We start from the raw sequence: 19,860 nt of genomic DNA on the forward strand, positions 1-19,860 counted from the left end.
ACAAAGGGGATGGAGGCAGGTAGAGCTACTGCAGCAGTGATCATTCAAACATCTACTCTTATGGTAATTTCAACTTTACAACTGTACTATATTCTTCATAATGATCACTGCTGCAGTAGCCTAAGGTATACGGGGAGATTATAATAGCTAACTAAATTTGGGAGGGAAAGAGAAGGGTCCAGGAGTCCCTGGAGAATGATCCTAGTAAAGCTTGATCTAGACCTAGAGAATGAATCAAACTTATAGTGCTTTGTAAAAACAGCAGCTTCTAAAATACTTCTAGAATCCAAACCTTTACAAAAAGCCATAGAAGAAGCCAAGGCACTGGCAGAGAGGGCCCTGACACTGCCTGGAAAAGATTTGTCATGGTGAGTATAAGAAAAGGTAATAATAGCCTTAGAGAACCATCTGGAAATAGTCCATTTTGATATACTTCTTATCTTCTCAAGAAACGAACAAGTGATCTAGAAGATCTGAAAGATTTAGTTCTGTCAAAATTGAACTTCCAAGGTATGGAGTATCCTTTCTCCCTCATATTTTGGTTCAGAAAAGAAAATGGGGAGATAGATAATTTGGCTTAAAGTAAACTCATATACACTTTAGGCATAAAAGAAGGATTAGTTCTCAAAGAAAATCTGTCCCTATGGAAAATGAGGTAGGCTTGACTCAGCATAAGACCTTGCAACTCAGATACCCTTCCTGCAGTGGTCAGAGCAATCTGTACAACTGTTTTCCATGTTAAGAAGTTGATTTCAGACAGATTAGCTGGTTCAAATGTCATATGAAGCAAGTGTTAGCTTTTCTAACACAAAATTAAGATCCCATGAAGGGGCCACTGGTTTACTTGGAGGTCTCTTATACAAAACCCCCTTTAAGAACATTTTGATATAAGACTGCCTTGAAATATGAGGCTCCATGGGCAGACATACTGAAATGGCCAATAAATAAACTTTGATATAGGAATAACAAATGCCATAGGACAGTAACTCATGCAAATACTGTAAAACCAGAGAACAGCTAGCCCTGAATAGGTGCTGGTTATGTTGTTGTCACCAACTAGAAAACTTTCCCATTTGCTAATATATGATTTTCTAGTAGCAGATTTTCTTGCCTCCATTAGTATCTACTGTACATCCTCAGGAAACAGGTGCCTAAAAGGAATTAAGACCCTATCATCCAGGCAGCCAAGTGAAGATAAGTGATTTTGGGGTGTATCAAACACTCTTGTTCTTGTGTGAGTAGATCCATTCTGTGAGAAAACTTGTGGTAACTGTCCCTGGCCATTTCCAAAAGAAGGGAGAACCATGGTTGCCTTGGCCAGAAGGGAGTCACCACAATGATCTTGGGCAATTCCTTCTGAATCTTCAGAAGTGCCCTGGATATTAGTGGAAAAGATGGAAAGGCATACATGAACATATCTGTTTAAAGTGGCCTTCTTGCATGGAATCCTGGAACAGAATTTTGACAGCTGATTGTTCAGAGAGGAGGCAAACAGGTCTACATGAGGAACTCCCCACAGATGGATCAAATATTGGAAGACCCCTGATCTAGTTTCCATTCGTGAGGATCTGCCCCAGTCCTGCACAGATTGTCTGCCATGCAGTTTCACTGTGATGGATTGTAGGATACCTGCAGAATGAGACTGTGCTCTGAAGCTATATTCCAAGCTAACACAACTAGTCTGCAAATGGATACAACCTGGCTCATCCTTGCTTGTTGATGACTCACATGACTGTGGTATTGTCTGTAACCACTTGAAGTCCCAGGGATCAAAGACGGTTTAGAGAGTTGAGTGGCTTGATCAGGACAAGCGTCTCCTTGATATTTATGAGCTTGTATCTGCCCTTGCTGTCCTTCGTGTCCCACACCCACTGCACTTTTATCCCTCCCAAAACTGCTCCCCAAGGAAAGTCCAAAACATCTGGGGTGACTGACTGCTTTGGAGCAGGGAGGGAGAAGAGGAGACCTGGATTTAAAGATATCTGTTGTCTCCACCAAAAAAATGTCTCTTCTGACAAACCCCAGTACTGGGATCTGAAAAGATAAAGAGTGTTGATGCTGGAATAAAAGAGATTTCAGATACCACTGTATTTTCTCATGTGGAGTCTTGCCAGAGGTATCATGAGAATCATAGATGCCATGAGATCCAAAAATCCTGAGGTATTCCCTCTCAGTGACTGAAGTCTGAGGAGAACACCTTAGAAAAACATCTAGATACATATCTATTTTTTCCTGTGGAAAAAAGCTCTTTAAACTGTTTGTGTAGTTGGCATCCCAGGAACACAACCCTGTGTGATGGAGTCAAAAAGACTTTTGAATGTTCTCTTGGAATCCCAGCTTGTGAAAGAGATCTCTCACCCAAGAGATACTCATGGCATTTTATCTGTCTGAATCACACTAAGAAACACCTGAACTCTGGATGAATAGGGACATGATGTTTAGCATCTTTTAAGTCTAGTCTTACCAGGAAACTTGAAAGAGAAAGAAGAGATAACAGACTGTAAAGTGACATCATTTTGAATTTGGGCACTATCACAAACAGGTTTAGGAAAGCTCCAGAACTGGTCTTAAGTATTTTTTTTCTGGCACTATGAACATCCTTTAATAAAATCCCTTCCTCACCTGGGAAGGAGAAACTTATTCTATCACTCCCTGGGATAGCATGTGATGAACTGGTGGGAAAAAAAGAGTCTAAGCTGCAGGATGAGAAATGACCATCTGGAATGGAGAAGCTTTCTCCTACTGCCATCTGTAAGATTTTCAGAACCATTTGTCTGAAACACTCTGTCACCAAACAGAAAATGGAAATTCAGACTTTCTGGAAGTGAAAAGGGGCCAGGGTGTGAGGGGATCACAAGGTCTGCTGAACAGTCATTCAGACTTCTTGGACTGTCCTTGGTTTTGAGGGGTTTGAAACGTCTTTTTGGAACCTCCTTGCCACTTCTTCTTAAGCATCTATTTGCCTGAAATCTGTTGAGACTGCTCATTCTGTTTTTTTTTTTTTTTTTTTGCCAAAACTGAATGAGGAGAAAGAAAATCGCGTGGACAAATTGGAAAAAGAGGGCTGAAAACCTTAGAGAGTGCCTGGATCAGCTTGCCCCTTTTATCACAAATTTTAACCATCTCTGAAGCTGTGGGGACAAACACTAAATCTATTGAAGGCAGAATTTAAAATCCTGTTTTTAAAACATCTGGGAGGTTCTGAGAATGCAGCCAAGCAAATATCCTTAAAACAGTACCAGTGGCCAAAGCCCTGGAAGAAGTATACATACACACAGTGCAAACAATGAGTAGTGACCTGTGCAATAGAAGGAACTAAATTATTTAAATCAATTTTTCCTTCACAAGAAGAAACTGCAGATAAAGCACTCCTCATACTTTCACAATAAGTCAGAACAAACTTTAACATATAAGCCTGACCATTTAAAATTCTGAAAATCAAAGTTTCAGAAGCAATAATTTTCCCATCTTTGCTAGAAAGAGTAGGATTGGAAGTGCTTAGCAGCAGTGGAGTCAACTAAGGCTACAGCTGTTGGGCCAGGTTTGGGAATAGTGTATAAAAATATAAAAGACTGAAGAACTTTATACATCTTATCTGTCTTTTTAGGGAGAGCTGGCTATCATGAAATTGCAGGCAATAAGACATGCACCCTTTAAAGCAGACAGGACAAGAGGAACGGGAGTAGGCTCTGGAAAATCCTTCTGTAACAACTCATAGTATTTTCTGAGGGACCGAGAACCCTCAGTGTTCTCCCATTGAAAACACTGGGACATTCTAGCAATAGTCTCAGAGAAAGAGAACCCCCTGCAGGAAGAATCAGAAACTGTGCTCTCCTCTGAGTCTGAATCAGAAATCTGGGGACAAAACCTGAATCTGTCCCTACATCTTCCTGTTCAGATTAAAAATCTTGAATCTGTTCAGAAAAAGAGGCATCCCTTTCTTTTACCACAAACTACTCTACAAGAACGCTCAACAGGCTGACTTAACCCTGAGCCAGTCCTAGTAAACTACTCCTATCCAAAGAAATTTGAGAAATAGCTACATGTTTGGTTTTCTGTTTCTTTTTGACAGGAAAAATGGGGCCAGCAGTGTTACTAATGGCAGTCGCTGCTTCCCAAGGGTAGGGCACAGCATTCTGGCACAACAGGGAAATCTTCCCTGTTCCGTCTCCCAGGAACATCAAGAGTGGCTCTCCCTTGCCCACTGAGGAGAATCCAACATCCACAGAGGATGTGGATAATCCCGGGTCCATAGTGTCTGTAGGTGCCACACCAGAGGCATTCAGGGTAAAAGATGAGTTATCTGAGGTACTACAAATGATCACATTAGAGTCACCAACCTGCGGCTGAGGCAAATTGTTAATCTGCTGTGGTGGCAAAAGCTGTTTGCTTAACTTTTTCTTTTTGTGGCTAGACAGTCTGTTTCATGGTCTAATGGAAAATGGTGCCTCTTTCCCGTGGATGACAAGCAGCAAATGCTGGCAAAATTATCAGTCCACAAAAGCTACGTTTTTGACAGGTAAAAAACACAGTAAAAAGTACTTTCAAACACTATGGTCACCCCACAATGGAAAATGAAACAATTTATCTACGGGAAATATGTTATCGGTTAGTTTACATTACCTTAAAACACAGAAAAAGAGTGCTCCATTTGAAGTACGTTATTGTCTCCAGACAGTCCCTTAAAACACAACACTCTGGCTTTAAAATAACTTTTGTGAAGAGGAAAGTAATAATACATCACTAAATATCAGCAAATGGAATTTTTTTTTTTCTAACTTATCTTCCAGCAAAGGAAAGCACAAGTCAACTGTCAATACTGGAGAGCCACAACGGAGCGTTCTCTTCGGCGGCAGGAAAGCTCAAAAGGCCTTACCAAAACTTGCTTTTCAGTTAGAGCATCTCAAGCTGAGCTCAGAAGGCCTTACCCAAACTTGTTTTTCAGTTACAGCATCTCAAGTTGAGCTCAGAAGGCCTTACCAAAACTTGTTTTTCAGTTAGAGCATCTCAAGCTGAGCTCCAAAGGCCTTACCAAAACGTATCTTTCAGTTAGAGCATCTCAAGTTGAGCTCAGAAGGCCTTACCCAAACTTGTTTTTCAGTTAGAGCATCTCAAGCTGAGCTCCGAAGGCCTTACCAAAACGTGTCTTTCAGTTAGAGCATCTCAAGTTCGGGCCTGGAAGGTGCCCTGACACTTGGGAAGCTGGCCGGCTGTTATATCCTTGGCAGGATATAACTCATATAGCTAAGGCTGCTGCGACAGTGATCAAAAATGACGCACATCTGTAGTAACACCTGTCCATATTCTGGTTTTGTTACCCACGATTAAGGTACACTGTATTAACAGCCGGGATTGCAAACGCAATATAATGCAACATTCATATAAAGGTGTATGTGAATGAACTCAAAGGACACTTAGGCTTGACTGAAAATTGCTAGCTAATTTCCACAGAGGCCTTGGACTGTGTGGTGTTTGATTTGCTGGTTGTAAATAACTTTAGCGGTTCCGTGCAATCCTATGTAACAATTATCATAGCGCTCAACTTTCCATCTCCATCAGTTGGAGCACTTCTTTCCTAATGTGGAACAAATACAAAACGTGGAGTACTTACAAACGACTTCAGTTAGGAGTCTCACAACACCGTTATGTAGTTCAATGTTCTTAATACAGCTTAGCGCACAGACAGGCATTCAGAGAAAACAGGGTCAAAGACTAAAACACCTGGTGAACGACCCGGCTTTTTTGATACTAATGGACTCAGATTTCCTAATGCTTAGTTGAATATAAATATTATTTTACCAAATACACCCTACCACAAAATGAATCATACCACACTTGAGATCTATCAGTTTCTGTTAACTATGTTGATGAATGAATAGGATTCGGTACTACTTACATGGAAAACGTTAAAAAATCTTAACGAGAAGCGGTGACGGACCTTTCATCGTGGAACATGGGTTTGTCTGATACCCCACATGTGGAACGTTCATCATATGCATGACATTTTGGTAATAGCCACACAATTATACTGAAATGACATGAGCGCTCGCCTTATAGTGGGCTGTTTTAAGCAAACTGCGACTATTGCCCAAAACACTTGGTAGGATGATGAAGGCAGAGCACTAAGGATTATTAATGGCGAATATCTGTGTAATGTCGTGTTAGTATGCTTCAAGGCAAAACCTATCAGCTAATTACCTGGTAAATTAAATTTAACAACCCCGGGGTTTAAAAACAGTCCTTTACCCCCCACACACCCCAGTTTATCAGAAAAAGATACCTGGCACGCGTCTACCCATTTGTTAGGAAAAAGTCCTGTTCAAGCCATACCTTTCAAATGTACTTGATTTTTACTCACATTTTAGGGCTGTTTCTCTCAATCCCTCCTAAAATTGATGAATTTTTGAGGAAACTGGTGAATTACACTTACTAAATAAATGTACTTCAGAAAACGTATTCTCTTATCCAGCCAGTGTCTCAAGATAATATTACTAATAGTTTAAACGTGCCCCTAATTGTTTCCGAATTTGTCCCTGAACTCCGAATGTGGCAAGCACCACCTGTCCCGTTTTTCTGCCCTCCACTCTCTCTTACTGGAGGATAAACGGAGGATAATACCTTTCAATTCTCTTAGTGCAAAAAATCTGGACAAAGCTTAAAATAATGGGGGGGGGGGTGCAAAGTCCCTAAAAAAATGAACAATTTTTAAATACTGTTCTAATAAACTTGGAAAGTTGCTAGAATAACAGGAGTGGAACAATTTTTTAAATACTGCTCTAATAAACATGAAAATTTGCTAGAATAACAGGATTTGTGCTAGCATGCATTTTTTCTGAAGGATATAAAGTCTGAGACTCAAACGCATGTCATTATTTAGTGACTTCAATCACTGACTTGTCAGAAAAAAACACAAATGTTATGAGGAACACACAAAATATGAGGGAAAATCTTCATACCTCTCAATTGTACCGCATTACGAGGAAGGTATCTCATTTGGTGTCTTAAAAAGTTAATGTTCCTCGACGTTCCACATTGAAAGGGTCTGTCAAACATTCACAGATAGGATTTTTAACTGATATCCATGGTAAATGGAAATGAATCATATACATTTAATTAATTAAAAAAAATTTTTGTAAGTAAAGCCAGTATATTTTAACCATCATATGACCTTCTTAGTTGAGGTTCTTAGTAGGTTTCTACATTTTGCGGGCTAGTGTTCCTCATTTTGGAGATGGGGAGGGGGGGTATGCTGGTCATTCTGCGAATATCTAAACAGTTAGTGGGGTATGACTGAAGATCCCAGCGTGTGTATTCCGAGAGTTTCCGAATTGTCATAGCAATTTTTACAGTACCACCCCTACCTTTGCTTGATTATTTCGAGACAAAGCATTTATCAAAACTTGCTCCTTATTTCTGTTCAAAAGATTTTACCTTTCAGTCTGTAGCACGGCAGTTTTCGTAATGGTAGCCGGTAACTTACTGACTTTACTCGGCGCTGTTTTAAATGAATTCACCTTCCGATGGGGAGGCGACTCCCTGACTGTAGAAGCTTTGAGGACCGTTATTAGACCCGCCTCCCAATACCTAACAATTTGCAGGCGGAGGTGGTGAAGTTCTCCTCCTGTTTTACTAATACACGTGCAGTTATTTCAAATTCTGTACTCTCCCTGATCCGTAAGTGTACTTCTCTTACCCCTCAGCTTTCTAAGCGCATGCGCAGACCTTTTTATTTATTGTTTTTTTTTCTACTACTGGAGCTGAGCCATGGTTGCAGCTTGCTCCTGTCACTGCTGAAAAAGAAAAGTGGTTCCCTTCTACTGAGGACAAGCTGTTTTGTTGGTAATTATTGTAGTGGTTAGTGGATACTAGTTACACACAAATTAAATGGTAATTTCAAGGTAAGGATCTGATGGCTAAATATTTTGCTGTTGGTCTTTACGCGTCAGGTCCCCGTGAATGGATTGATTAATGTAGTTAAGAAAACAGTTACTGACATAGTACTAACGTGATAAAAGGCGGTTACAAAATGCTTAATACGCGAATTTACAGTATTCCACTACCGATGCGCTCTAACGCTTTTTGGACAAGCTACGAGAAGTGCACAAAGTTAAGCGTAACCGTGTCATAGCTGGCAGAGAAAGTCCCATGGAGAGAAAAAAATTTTCCAGTTAGTTCTGCAGACTAGTGGTTGTGCGGATTTGATTGTGGCTCCAATGCTAAATGGATAAGTGAGTCAGTTACTGTCTCCAAAGACAGATTGTGTCGCAAAGGTAAAGGAAGACAAGTGTGACAGAGCAAAAGAAAACCCGGAATGTGAATAAGCTAAACATACATTCCCTGTGTCACTTTGCAGATTGTGGGTGCAAAATGTGAGTAGTGCTCTGATTCCCCTGAATGGCGTGGTGTCTGAAAGTGTTTACTATCCTTTCTGTCTGAAAGTTAGGATATACATGCTTGCGTTCATCCTTGGGAAAAGTTGCCCCAGTATACTGAGGATGATAGGATATAGGATTTCCATTTGGGGATGCTGTGCTTCTCCACCTAAATCATTCTCAGTTTGCGGTACCAGGCAATAGTTTGGTAATTAGGATGTCAAACGGAAGTAGTACTTTCAACTGCTCCTTGAATTGCAGCCAGGACTATTTGGACTACTACAGTAACTGGTTTGACTATCCATTGCATCTTTTTCCAATACCAGTCTTAACTGGGATAACGGCGACTTGCATCTTACTGTTTATTATTGGCGTATGGGGCAATATGATGACGATCTTGGTAGTCAGCAAATTCAAAGACATGAGGACCACCACTAACCTGTATTTGTCTAGCGTCGCTTTTTCTGACATCTTAATATTTCTTTGCATGCCTCTGGACTTGTATCGACTCTGGCAGTACAGACCTTGGAATTTTGGGGGCATCCTCTGCAAGCTTTTTCAGTTTGTTAGCGAGAGCTGCACCTACTCTGCTATTCTCAACATTACTGCACTGAGCGTGGAAAGGTACTTTGCCATCTGTTTCCCCCTGAAGGCTAAAGTTGTTGTTACCAAGGGACGGGTGAAACTGCTTATCTTATTTCTCTGGGTGGTGGCTATTGTGAGTGCTGGACCCATCTTTGTTTTGGTTGGGGTGGAACATGAGAATGGCACAGATCCCCTAGTTACCAATGAGTGCAAAGCTACAGAGTATGCCATGAGGTCGGGACTTTTAACTGTAATGGTGTGGCTGTCTAGCGTCTTTTTCTTCCTGCCTGTCTTTTGTTTGACTGTGTTGTACAGCTTAATTGGGAGAAAGCTTTGGAGAAGAAAGCGTGAAACCGTAGGACCAAATACTTCAGTGAGAGACAAGAGCAACAAACAGACCGTGAAGATGCTAGGTGGGATATTTATTTTTTTTGTAGTTTTTCCAAGCATATTAGCACTGTGACCGTTCACCATAAATAATCAAAATGTGAAATAATTTCATTCTGTACTTTTCATCAGGTGATTTTCAGCATTGCTGTGTTTATCTTTGTACCTTTTGCAGATAGTTCATAAAAGTGAAATATGGCTGTATAAACCTTTTGCTGATGCTTGGTTACTTGGCTTATTTACTTTAAAAATTATAATGTGGAGTAGGACATATGTATAAGAATAAATTGACCATTTACTTATCCCTCATGTCAATAACTACAACAGACACATCACTTAGTTATCTGTGAAAAGAAGATACTAAATTGCAGTTAAGGCCTTAGGACATAGTTGGTGAATATCAGAAAAGTGAGTCACCTGGACTGCAGATATATAAGTGGTGCCCAGTGTATTGACAACAAAGGCAGCATTTATCATTCTGAAGTAACATAAATTAGAAGACTAGCAGTTTACACTGCGGCCCCGACAAAGCTTTAGAATTTGGAGCCATCGGGAAGGTAATTTTAAGCAATGATCCTGCTATCCAGGGAAGAAGATGCAAAGAGATTGCTTTCTAAAGAATAACTGTTTTACTTGGTATACTATTTTATATTGTTTCATGAACAGTCAGTGAATCTCATGCAGATGTGTGCGGTTGTCAGATGCAGAACATCATTTGCAAGAGAATATTGGTAATACAGATGACAAATAAGAACGTTTTCAGATACAAGGAAGTAAAGTGTGTATGTTCTGCGATGCAGAACATAATTTCACGGCAAACTCAATAATACAGGCGAGATTTAAGAGCATTTTTAGGTACTCAGAAACAAATGCTAAAACTAAAGATCCAGGTATGCAGAGACCCGAGTGAACTAGTTAGGTTACCTTAACTTCTCAAATTATTGTATAGTTGTGGAATGAGTTTTGGCACACACAATAGCAAACGAGAGAGATTTTGATTAATGCCATAGACAACTGGAGAAAGCCACTTCTAGTCAGAGCAGATACTGTTTCAAATGCACAATTTGTGTCATGCTTAGTGTTTATTATCATGAACAAATTTATAAACATTGACATTACTGATGCACATATTTGGTTACGTTTATTGGCTGTTAGATATGAGTCCCGTACATAGAAGCTTGTTTCTTTTTTATTCATATTGATTTAATTCTTAGTTTTAGAAATGTTTACGAAAACGTATTTTGTGCACTTGGGCCTGTTTTTTTAAGTAGTTCTGCCAAAGCATAATTCAGTTAAGGAATCTACACCACAAAGCACATTTTTGAGTTTAATACTGGCTATGATTTCAAACTGTCATGACAGAAGCTAAAAACAGCTTTCTGGGACCACAAATATTTATGAATGATAGTAAACTAAGAGGGAGATGATGTGCTGAAAATGTGCCATCATTTGTGTTGCATGTGAAATTGTTTAGTCTAACCCTGTCTTGTCATATAGCATCCCCTTGGCACCCCGTATTTTACGTTTCATGGATACTGATTAAAAAGCAATTATGCATTGTTAACCATTTACAAGGATAAATGCCTTTCAAATTATCTTTGATTATGATAGTCGTATATGTTCAAGAAAGGTTCGTCCTGGTTAACTCTTCACGTTTAAGATACATTTGTGGCCATTATCAATTATCTCATGATTTGTAATTTCCAAATCTGATCACATTGAAATACTATGGTATAAAGACTACTGCAAATCAGTAGCTTAGTAACTATATTATGGGCATTATAATGTCATTAAAGAATACAGAGATTGCACATTGACTTTTTTATAATTACATGTTGTATCATTATTTATTAATACTGAGAAAAGTTCTGCACCACGGTATCATAACATATCACGTGGTATCTTTAAAGCATTTTGACCAGACTTTTCTTATGAGCGATGCAAATAAAGAGTTAAGTTTACTCTCACACAGGAAGACACTGCTCCTGTAATTTATAATAAGAAGACATGGGCAGAAAATGGGAAATAGACATTTCAAAGTAAATAAAATGTACTGGATCACTGAAACGAAGGTTGCATGACTGTTTGCACTGTTGATTATCTGAAATTAGTTTTTTGGGGAATACTAGATGGCTATCTTAACAGATGCTGGAGAGACTGAGTATTTGAAGGAAAGCTCTTCCTGCCCATGGAGAGAAATGATGTCGTGCAGATGAATGTGATATCCTAGCTCTTAACCTCTTACCTCGTGAATCTGCTACAAAGGCAAACTATCTGGGAATAATGACTTCAAATCATTGATGGGCGAGCCCCACCACTAGTGCTTAAGAACAGCACTTGAACACAATGTATTGGTAGTCCACTGAGGACTAGCAGAGGGGTGTGTCTTTTTCAGTGACAACAGGAGTGGCCTTAGGTCAACTAGTGCCCTAGGCAAAAGGGCTCCACGGTGCCCTCAACCATACCACCTGGTGCCCCCATCCTGGTTTACCTACACAAAATAAATACTGGAAAAGTGCCCCTGCTAAAGCGGCGCCCTAGGCGGCTGCCTAGTTGGCCTATGCCTAAGGCTGGCTATGAGTGACAATACAGCACTAAAGACCAGCAGAGGAATATGTTTTTAAGAATGACATCACAGCTTTTTTTAAATTTTTAAATTTATTTTTTTCTGGTCACATGTCCTACGAGCTTGAACAGATATATAGGCTTTATTTAATAACAAATGTAGTCTGTGCACTGCATATGCAAATATCACTATTACTCCCCTTCTCTCCACATAGTTTCAGCATCATCTAATACCATTTATACAAAGTATATAAAATAAGGTTATTGGCAGTAATGTGCATTTCCCATTGATTATTAAGTATGTAACAGAGTGTCTAACATTGTTTAAAGATTACAGTTAGCATTATTTTGTCCCTAAGTTCACAGATAGTCTGAACTCCAAAGCAAAATTCCGAGGAAAAAATTAGGAAATTGGGAATGTCCCTGAAAATTCAAAGCAGAATAAATACATGGCCTCATCTTATAGTTGCTGGGCATCAGTTGATTTCAGCATCTTGAGCCACGGGTATCCACAACATGTGTGTAGAAGATTTGTCCAGCTTCATATGCCATTGTCTGGAAAAAATCTATGCCAAGAATATAGGGATAAGGGAGTAATAAAACAAATAAATAAATAAAGAGAGAGAGAGAGAGAGAGAAGTGGATATGGATGAAGGTCAGCAGTAGACGTAGTAATTGATTAAATCCCTCTCAAAAATTCTGGGCTTTAAAATTTACACTTTTGTCACGGAGAAGCATTCTCATTCCTCTGCATTTATTCTCTGCGCCACTCAAAGATCCTTGTGAGAACTTGCACTTGCTGTTTTGGCACAATGCTCAAAATGAGCTATGTAATGTTTGACTGAAAATGATTGGACAGATTATAAGTGATATATAATGTTTGCAACTGAGAGTGTGTCAGTATGGTTTGTGAGGTAAAATGCTTGCAACTAGGATTGTGTCAGTGTGGCTTGTTTACATTTAAATAAATGTATGATTGCTTATGTCATAAGTGATGGTTTAAATAAAGATATTTCTTGTTTAAAATGTTCTTCTCAGTGTTAGATATTTCACTGATATTTTCTAATGCTTAGAAATGATCTCACAGAATAACTTTATATTAACTTAACTGCTTTGGTTTTAATATAATTTAGTAAGCAGAAATTGCTTCACTTACATTTCACTCATTCACTTGCTGTAATGCCTGCCTGGTTAATAGCATCAGCATCCCCTGCTTTCACATATTGTGTATTTCTTACTTCTTTCAGTGATGTGCAACTGTCACTATATGTTTATAACAACTGTTGATCTATGTGTGATACTTAACTTTTGGTTGTCTTTTCAGTTAGCCTTTATTTTTATATATGCCAAGAGAGGTTAGAAGCTCTATCCCATTACACAGTATCTTCCAGATTCTTGAGGAGTGATCTGTGCCTTGGCTACTGCACCATTAGAGTCTAGAAATGCTTTGGACTGTTTCCTGTTCCACTGAATTGTCTTGACAGTTAAGATTTTAATGCATTCATATAAGTCCATTGGTAGGTTAGGCAAGTAACTGGCCACTCTGAGTAACTATGTGTTAAAAGTTCAATAAATTTCATGCGTTACTAGCTCACAGTAGCATTTATTATTATTTATTTATTTATTTTATTTTATTTTACATTTGTTTACCGGGAAAGTCCAACTGGATATATGTCCATTTTCAGCAGTGGCCCTGGGAGAAAAGCTCCAGAAATAGAGATAAATACATTAGGAACAATAGAAACATTTAGAGATGAGTATAATATGCAGTTTTCAGTAGGGTGACAAACACGGATAAAACATAGACAACATCAAAATCATGCGGCTTCAATTTCAGACAATAATACACGGAGTTATGGGCTAAGTCCCTTCAAGAATTCATACACTTGTTAATAAGATTGAAATGCTTAGGGAGAGTTTGCATTTTGCTGTGGAATGCATGAAAGCTATGTCTGCTATACCAAAGTAGGAAAAGGAGACTTATGATTACTATTCCCAGCTTTATTGTACATATTTGTTTATGTCTATGACACATTGCAGCTTCTGGCATTAGATATTTCTATTCATATGTGTTGAGGAGCTTGCACTGTTATCTTTTGCACTAGTTGCCATGAAGCTCCAAGCACCATCAAGTTCTAATATTTTGAAAAGCAGCATTTAGAGATGACATTTTTCACTGACTCTGCAACATATTTTGACTTTAGCAGCAAATGCATAGCATTTATTTGCTTTACTGGGGTCTGTTTTCTGACTGAGGAGTTGCCTTCTGTCTTTTATCAAAAGTTTCCTAGCTTGTTTGGTTATGACATGCAGACAGTTTTCTTGTAGTTAATTTTTGTTAGGTTCATAAGCTGAATAAATGAGTGCAGGGTTTAGATGGTTATGAAAGATTAAATATTCATTCATTAATTTGTTCATTCACTTCCCAATATCTGTTTCATCTTATTTAGAGTCTCAAGATAGTCAGAGCTTATCCAGGTATTCACCATTCATAAGACAGAGAGCAAATTCTGGATGGGATGACAGTCCATATCAGGGCACACACACACACACACACACACACACACACACACACACACACACACACACACACACACACACACACACACAAAACTTATGCAGTTTTTGAGGACAACTAATTCACCTATCAGCATGTCTGTGGGATGTGGAAGGAAAGCAGAACACTTGGAAAACAATATGCAGGCATAGGGAGAACATGAAGACTCCACCCACAAGATACCTCAGCTGGGAAACAAACTGGAGAAAAAGTGTTGTGAGGTAACTATGCTTACACTGTGCAAACTTTTCTTAATGATTCTTGTCAGTCACCACTGCTGTTTCATGTTGTCCTTACAACAATTACTGCTCTGTAACCTTTGCTTGAATTTACCAGCATATAAAGCTGCTACCAACTGAAATCAGACTGTGTTTCAGTCTTGGTAGAGTATAAGCACGGTTGTATCATTTGCATAACTTGATAGTGCAGTGCTGTGTTTCAGTGTTGAAATTTGTGCCTTGCAACTCCAAGGCCTCAAGTTCAGTCCTGAGCTTTGGATCTGATATTGTTAATACTCGTTCATTCCTTACACATGGGTATCGGTTCCGAGCTCGGAACCAAGCAGGCCATTTTCCAAGCTCGTGTCAGCTTCAAACCCTCGAGCTAAACTCTTACCCACAATCCCCCTCTCCCTGTTACCTCAGATTTAGTTTGCCACATTGCCATCCAGTTGTGTCAAGCTACTTCTCTTGAGCTAAGTACAGTCAATTGTTGTTTAATTGCTTTACAAATTAATTTTCTGTCAGAAAAGTTAATATTTTATTGTCTCTTACCCTATCGCATCTGGAGTTCATAATTTCTTCAGGTTTTTCTGCTTTTTCCTTACTACTTTTACCACGAGATATTCTCTCTTGTACCATTGTTGGTATTTTTCTGTTAATTAATTTGCTGTCATGGCAGGTAAAAAAGGGTAGTCCGGGGTTTAAGCAGTCTTCTGATTGTGGACACAAACTGCCTACTTCTGATGCACACTCTTTGTGTGTTTATTGTTTGGGAGCTTCCTATTTATCTGTTGAACCACCCTGTACTATCTTTGAGAATTTTTCTAAAATTGTTGGAAAGGAAAAACAAGCTGATACTGAAGGGACTTCTAAAATCTCCCCTTTCAGAGGCTATTTCTGGATCGGAGGTCTCAATCCCTCCTAGAGCCCATAAGAAAATGGATGTTTCTACTAAGGCTAAATCTTTGCCTTCATCCTCGGCTGGGGACTCCCACCAACCAAAACCTAAAAAGGCTAAATTTTCAGCTCCGGAGCTCTCTCAGTCAGCCCCAGTGCTTTTGGTGCCCAGACCTTCGACACCGAGGCCTTCGGCTCCATTAGTGATTTTGGCTCCGTCTTCTCCTGCAGCCTTCTATATATCAGCACTGAGTGGCTCCCCGGTTCAGACCATTATCACTGTATCAGCATCGACCATTCATTCAGCGCAGACCTTGACTGCGTCGGCTTCGAGATCTTCCTCGGAACCAAAGCCTTTATTGTTGACTCCAGTTTTGTCGGTTCCAGTTTCGGCACCGACAACCATTTCGGCACCGACAACCACTTCGGCACCGATCCCTTTGTCGGTGCAGACAATGACCTCAGTACCGATGACTTCTTCGGTGCAGACAACAGTTGTCCAGTCTCTATCAGCACTGTTGTCCGTGGTGCGGTCAGATGAGATGGGCACCGAGTCTGCCTCTTCTGTGGAGAGGCCTGTTTCTCCCTCAGTCTCCATGAGGTCCACTAGAAGCCTTTCCAAACATGATGCGTTGCATCTTGTGGACCAGGTACTCTTGGCCAGAGGTATCCCACCCCTCAGGAACTATCCTTCCTTGGAAGGTGATCACCCATCTCCAAAGACCCCTTCTTATTCTCCTCCTTCATTGCCTTTGAAGTCCATGGATATAGCACAGTCTTCCCTTCTGCGGTTCCCTTTATGGATCTCACTAAGAAACCACAGCTGCCTTCATGGCAGGAAAGTTTTGCTATGACTCAAGATGTCAGCTGTGACATGCATAGCTTGCTGCTCCACAGTCATCCAGGGACTCCGGGTCGGCAGGCTGAGCCACTTAGAGGAGGGGTGACCCCTGTCCTAGACATACACGCCTCTTTGGGTGGACCAGCCTTCCAACTGATGGAGAAGGCTTTTGCTGCTGTTGGCGATACCAGACTGTCTATACCTCCGCCCTCCTCTGCTACACTGGTTCCACAAGTCACATCTAGCTGACTGGGTGCAAGGGCCGCAGGACATATTCCCTCAGGAATCCCCTTTTCTGCCGTCTTCTCCAGCTTCTCCCACTGAGGAGGTCCACCGGAAAAGCTCTTGTAAGAGGAAGACATGGACTCCACAGAGGAGTCCCTCACCGAAGACACAGATTTCGATGAGGGGGAAGGATCCCCTCGGTCACCCTCTGAGGTGTCCTTTGGCAATATCCTCAAAATTCTGAAACAGAGAGGTGACTGGCAGTCCTCCAATCCAACCTCTGAGGAACCTGTGTTCCTGCAGGCCTTTCGTGCCCAGCCCCCTACCTCCTGGGTTACTCCACCTGCCGATGAACTCATCCAGCTCATCATGTAGCATGCTTGGAAGGCTCCTGATACTGTTGAAGCTATTCCCCGGAGGCCAGCTAAGATCTTGTCCCCTCCTGCTTCGGATCCCCATTGGTTCAAAGGTCTTCCTGTGGATGCTTTGGTGGTGGCGGCCGCAACAAAAAAGGATCTGGCAGGAGAAGAAAGCCAGACTGTCCATTCACCTAACAAAGAGTCCTGGGCCCTGGACAGGATAGGGAAGCACACCTTTGCTTCAGCAACCTTTGCTATCAGGTCCCTGAATTATATGGCACATTTCACCAGGCTTCAAAGGGATCTGGTTTCTGAGCTCTCTGAAACCTTCATTGGTGCCATGTCTGATGAGGTCCATGACAAAGTGACCTCTCAGCTAGCCACCATTTAATCGATATCTAACTCCTTTATGCGACTGATTTCTCATGCATCAGAAGGAGCAGCTAGAGTAGTGGGTTCAGCTGTGCTCTTGAGACAACACGCCTGGATGCGCTTGTGCAACTTCGCGGAACCCTTTAAGTCTTCTTTTCTTAATGCCCCCATTGAGGCCTCCTCGTTGTTTGGGCCCAAAGTTAAAAGCACACTGGCCAGATGTGAACAGGATGGTAAGATCCTTTCTGCCGTAGGTGTTCCCCTCAATGTGCTTTCTCCTGAAACCAAAAGAGTGGGAAGATATGGTTCAAGAAATCTCAAGGTCCTTTCCGTGACACACAGGCTGAGTTCTCCCCCCAGAGGCAGAGGGGGAAACTCACAGAGAAGACACTCCTTTTGGGGCAGAGGGGGACCGCATAACCAGGGTTCCAGGGATTCTTTCCCTGGTCAATCCTACCAGCGCTCCTGAAGAGCGGCTCAACTCCTTTCCTCTGGAGGTGGTTGGGGGACATTTCTCCTTGTACTCTTCTGCCTGGCTAACCATCACCACTGATTTTTGGGTACAAAGGATCATAACCAGAGGTCATCATATCCCCTTAGATCTTTGTCCTGTCCCTTCAAAGAATCTTCCCGATGTTCCACCCAGTCAAAGGGAAGAAGCAGCACTAGAGATAGAAAAGCTGCAAAGAAAAAGAGTCATCCAAATAGTCCCTCCAGACCAGATAGAATCCGGATTCTACTCAAGACTATTTTTGGTGCCAAAGAAAACCGGGGACTGGAGACCAATTTTGGATCTCAGTGTATTGAACAAGTTTGTGAGAGTAAAAAATTCCAGATGGTCACAATACAGTCTATCCTCCCGCTTTTGGAAAAAGACGATTAGATGTGCTCTATAGATCTTCAAGATGCATACTACCACATAAAGGTGGACAGGCCATCAAGAAGATTTCTGCACTTCTGTGCAGGAGACAGTCACTACCAGTTCAGAGTACTGCCCTTCGGACTCTCTACAGCCCCCAGAGTGTTCACAAAGTGCATGGCAGTTGTCACAGCTCACTTGCGACTTCAAGGATTCCAGGTGTTTCCATACCTAGACGACTGGCTCATTTCTGCCCCCACCAGACATCTACTGGAAAAAACCCTGGCATACTCTGTCCTCGCTGCTCAAAGGCTAGGCATAACCATAAACTGGCAGAAATCCAATCTCACCCCATCTCAGTTGACAGAATTCATAGGGGTTATGTTGGACACAAAAACTGCAGAGCTGCTATTCCAGAGCACAGAATTCTAAGGATAAAGCAACAACTAATTCCAATCCTTTCAAAGGAAAAATCCACGGCTCACTTGGTTGTACAGCTGCTGGGTTTCATGGCAGCCTCCATCACCATTGTTCCCCTGGCCAGGTTTCACATGAGGCTTCTACAATGGCTACTGCTCGCCCAATGGTATCCTTTTCAGCATCCTCTTTCAGCCATGATTTGAGTAACCTACAGATGCAAACAGGATTTAAATTGGTGGATGACACACAATCTCTCACAATGGTCTCGCCCCTTCACCCCCCAGCAACCCAAGGCCACAGTGACCACTGACACCTCCCTGATGGGGTGGGGGGGCTATGTCAGAGACAGACAGTCCAAAGCACTTGGTCCGAACTGGAGGCCCATCTGCATATAAATGTTCTAGAGCTGAGGGCGGTGCTTTTGGCATTGCAAGTATTCCATCCCCTGCTGCCATCTGGGACAATTGCGATTCAATCAGACAACATGGTGGTGGTCTGGTACATCAACAAGCAAGGTGAAACCACATCATACCCCCTTTGACAGGAGGCCATGAGGATATGGCAGTGGGCGATGGCTACCAACCGTTTTCTTCTAGCAACGCACATTCCCAGGAGTTCTAACATGATAGCAGACTCAGCAGGTGCATTCTTCAACCTCACGAGTGGTCCTTGAATCCCTTGATAGCGGCGGAGATCTTCCACCACTGGGGCCATCCTTGCTGCAACCTCTTTGCACCTCCGACCAACTACAAATGCAGCAACTACTTCGCCCTGATTCCCCCACTGGGACAGTCACCCAGGGACGCTCTAGTCCACGATTGGCCCTTGGGTCTTCTTTATACATTTTCACCCTTTCCCCTCATCCCCCAATTTCTGAAGAAAGCCTGTCAGTTGAAGAGCAAGGTGATCCTCATAGTACCATATTGGCCTCGACAGATTTGGTTCCCCTTCCTTTGGCCTCACCTACTAGATCGACCATGGATTCTCCATCTAACCCAGGAGTTGATCTCACACCCACAGAACCTGATTTATCCCAACTTGAACAGCCTGAAGCTACTCCAATTCCCTTGATTGCCAGGCAGAATGATCTTTCTTTACCAGTACGTGATATTCTCATTGCTTCTCATAAGTCTTTCACTAGAATTACTTATCTGAGCAAGTGGAAAAGATTTACCTGTTGGCTGAAAGATAAACAAGTAG

At 41.4% G+C, this 19,860-nt stretch overlaps 1 protein-coding gene across 1 annotated transcript in view; it reads left to right on the top strand.

The window, feature by feature from the left end:
- The first annotated feature begins 7,740 nt into the window (after positions 1 to 7,740).
- GHSR (growth hormone secretagogue receptor) overlaps positions 7,741 to 19,860 on the top strand; it is a 106,080-nt gene continuing 93,960 nt past the window's right edge. Inside the window, exon 1 of the mRNA XM_044070235.1 lies at positions 7,741 to 9,370. Coding sequence (XP_043926170.1) covers positions 8,590 to 9,370 — 781 coding nt within the window. The 5' untranslated portion in view covers positions 7,741 to 8,589. The remainder of the gene's footprint in view (positions 9,371 to 19,860) is intronic.

Source organism: Protopterus annectens, chromosome 4.part1 (assembly GCF_019279795.1).
Source record: "Protopterus annectens isolate FY-2018-M chromosome 4.part1, PAN1.0, whole genome shotgun sequence".
In the NCBI taxonomy this organism is placed as follows: Eukaryota; Metazoa; Chordata; order Ceratodontiformes; family Protopteridae; genus Protopterus; species Protopterus annectens.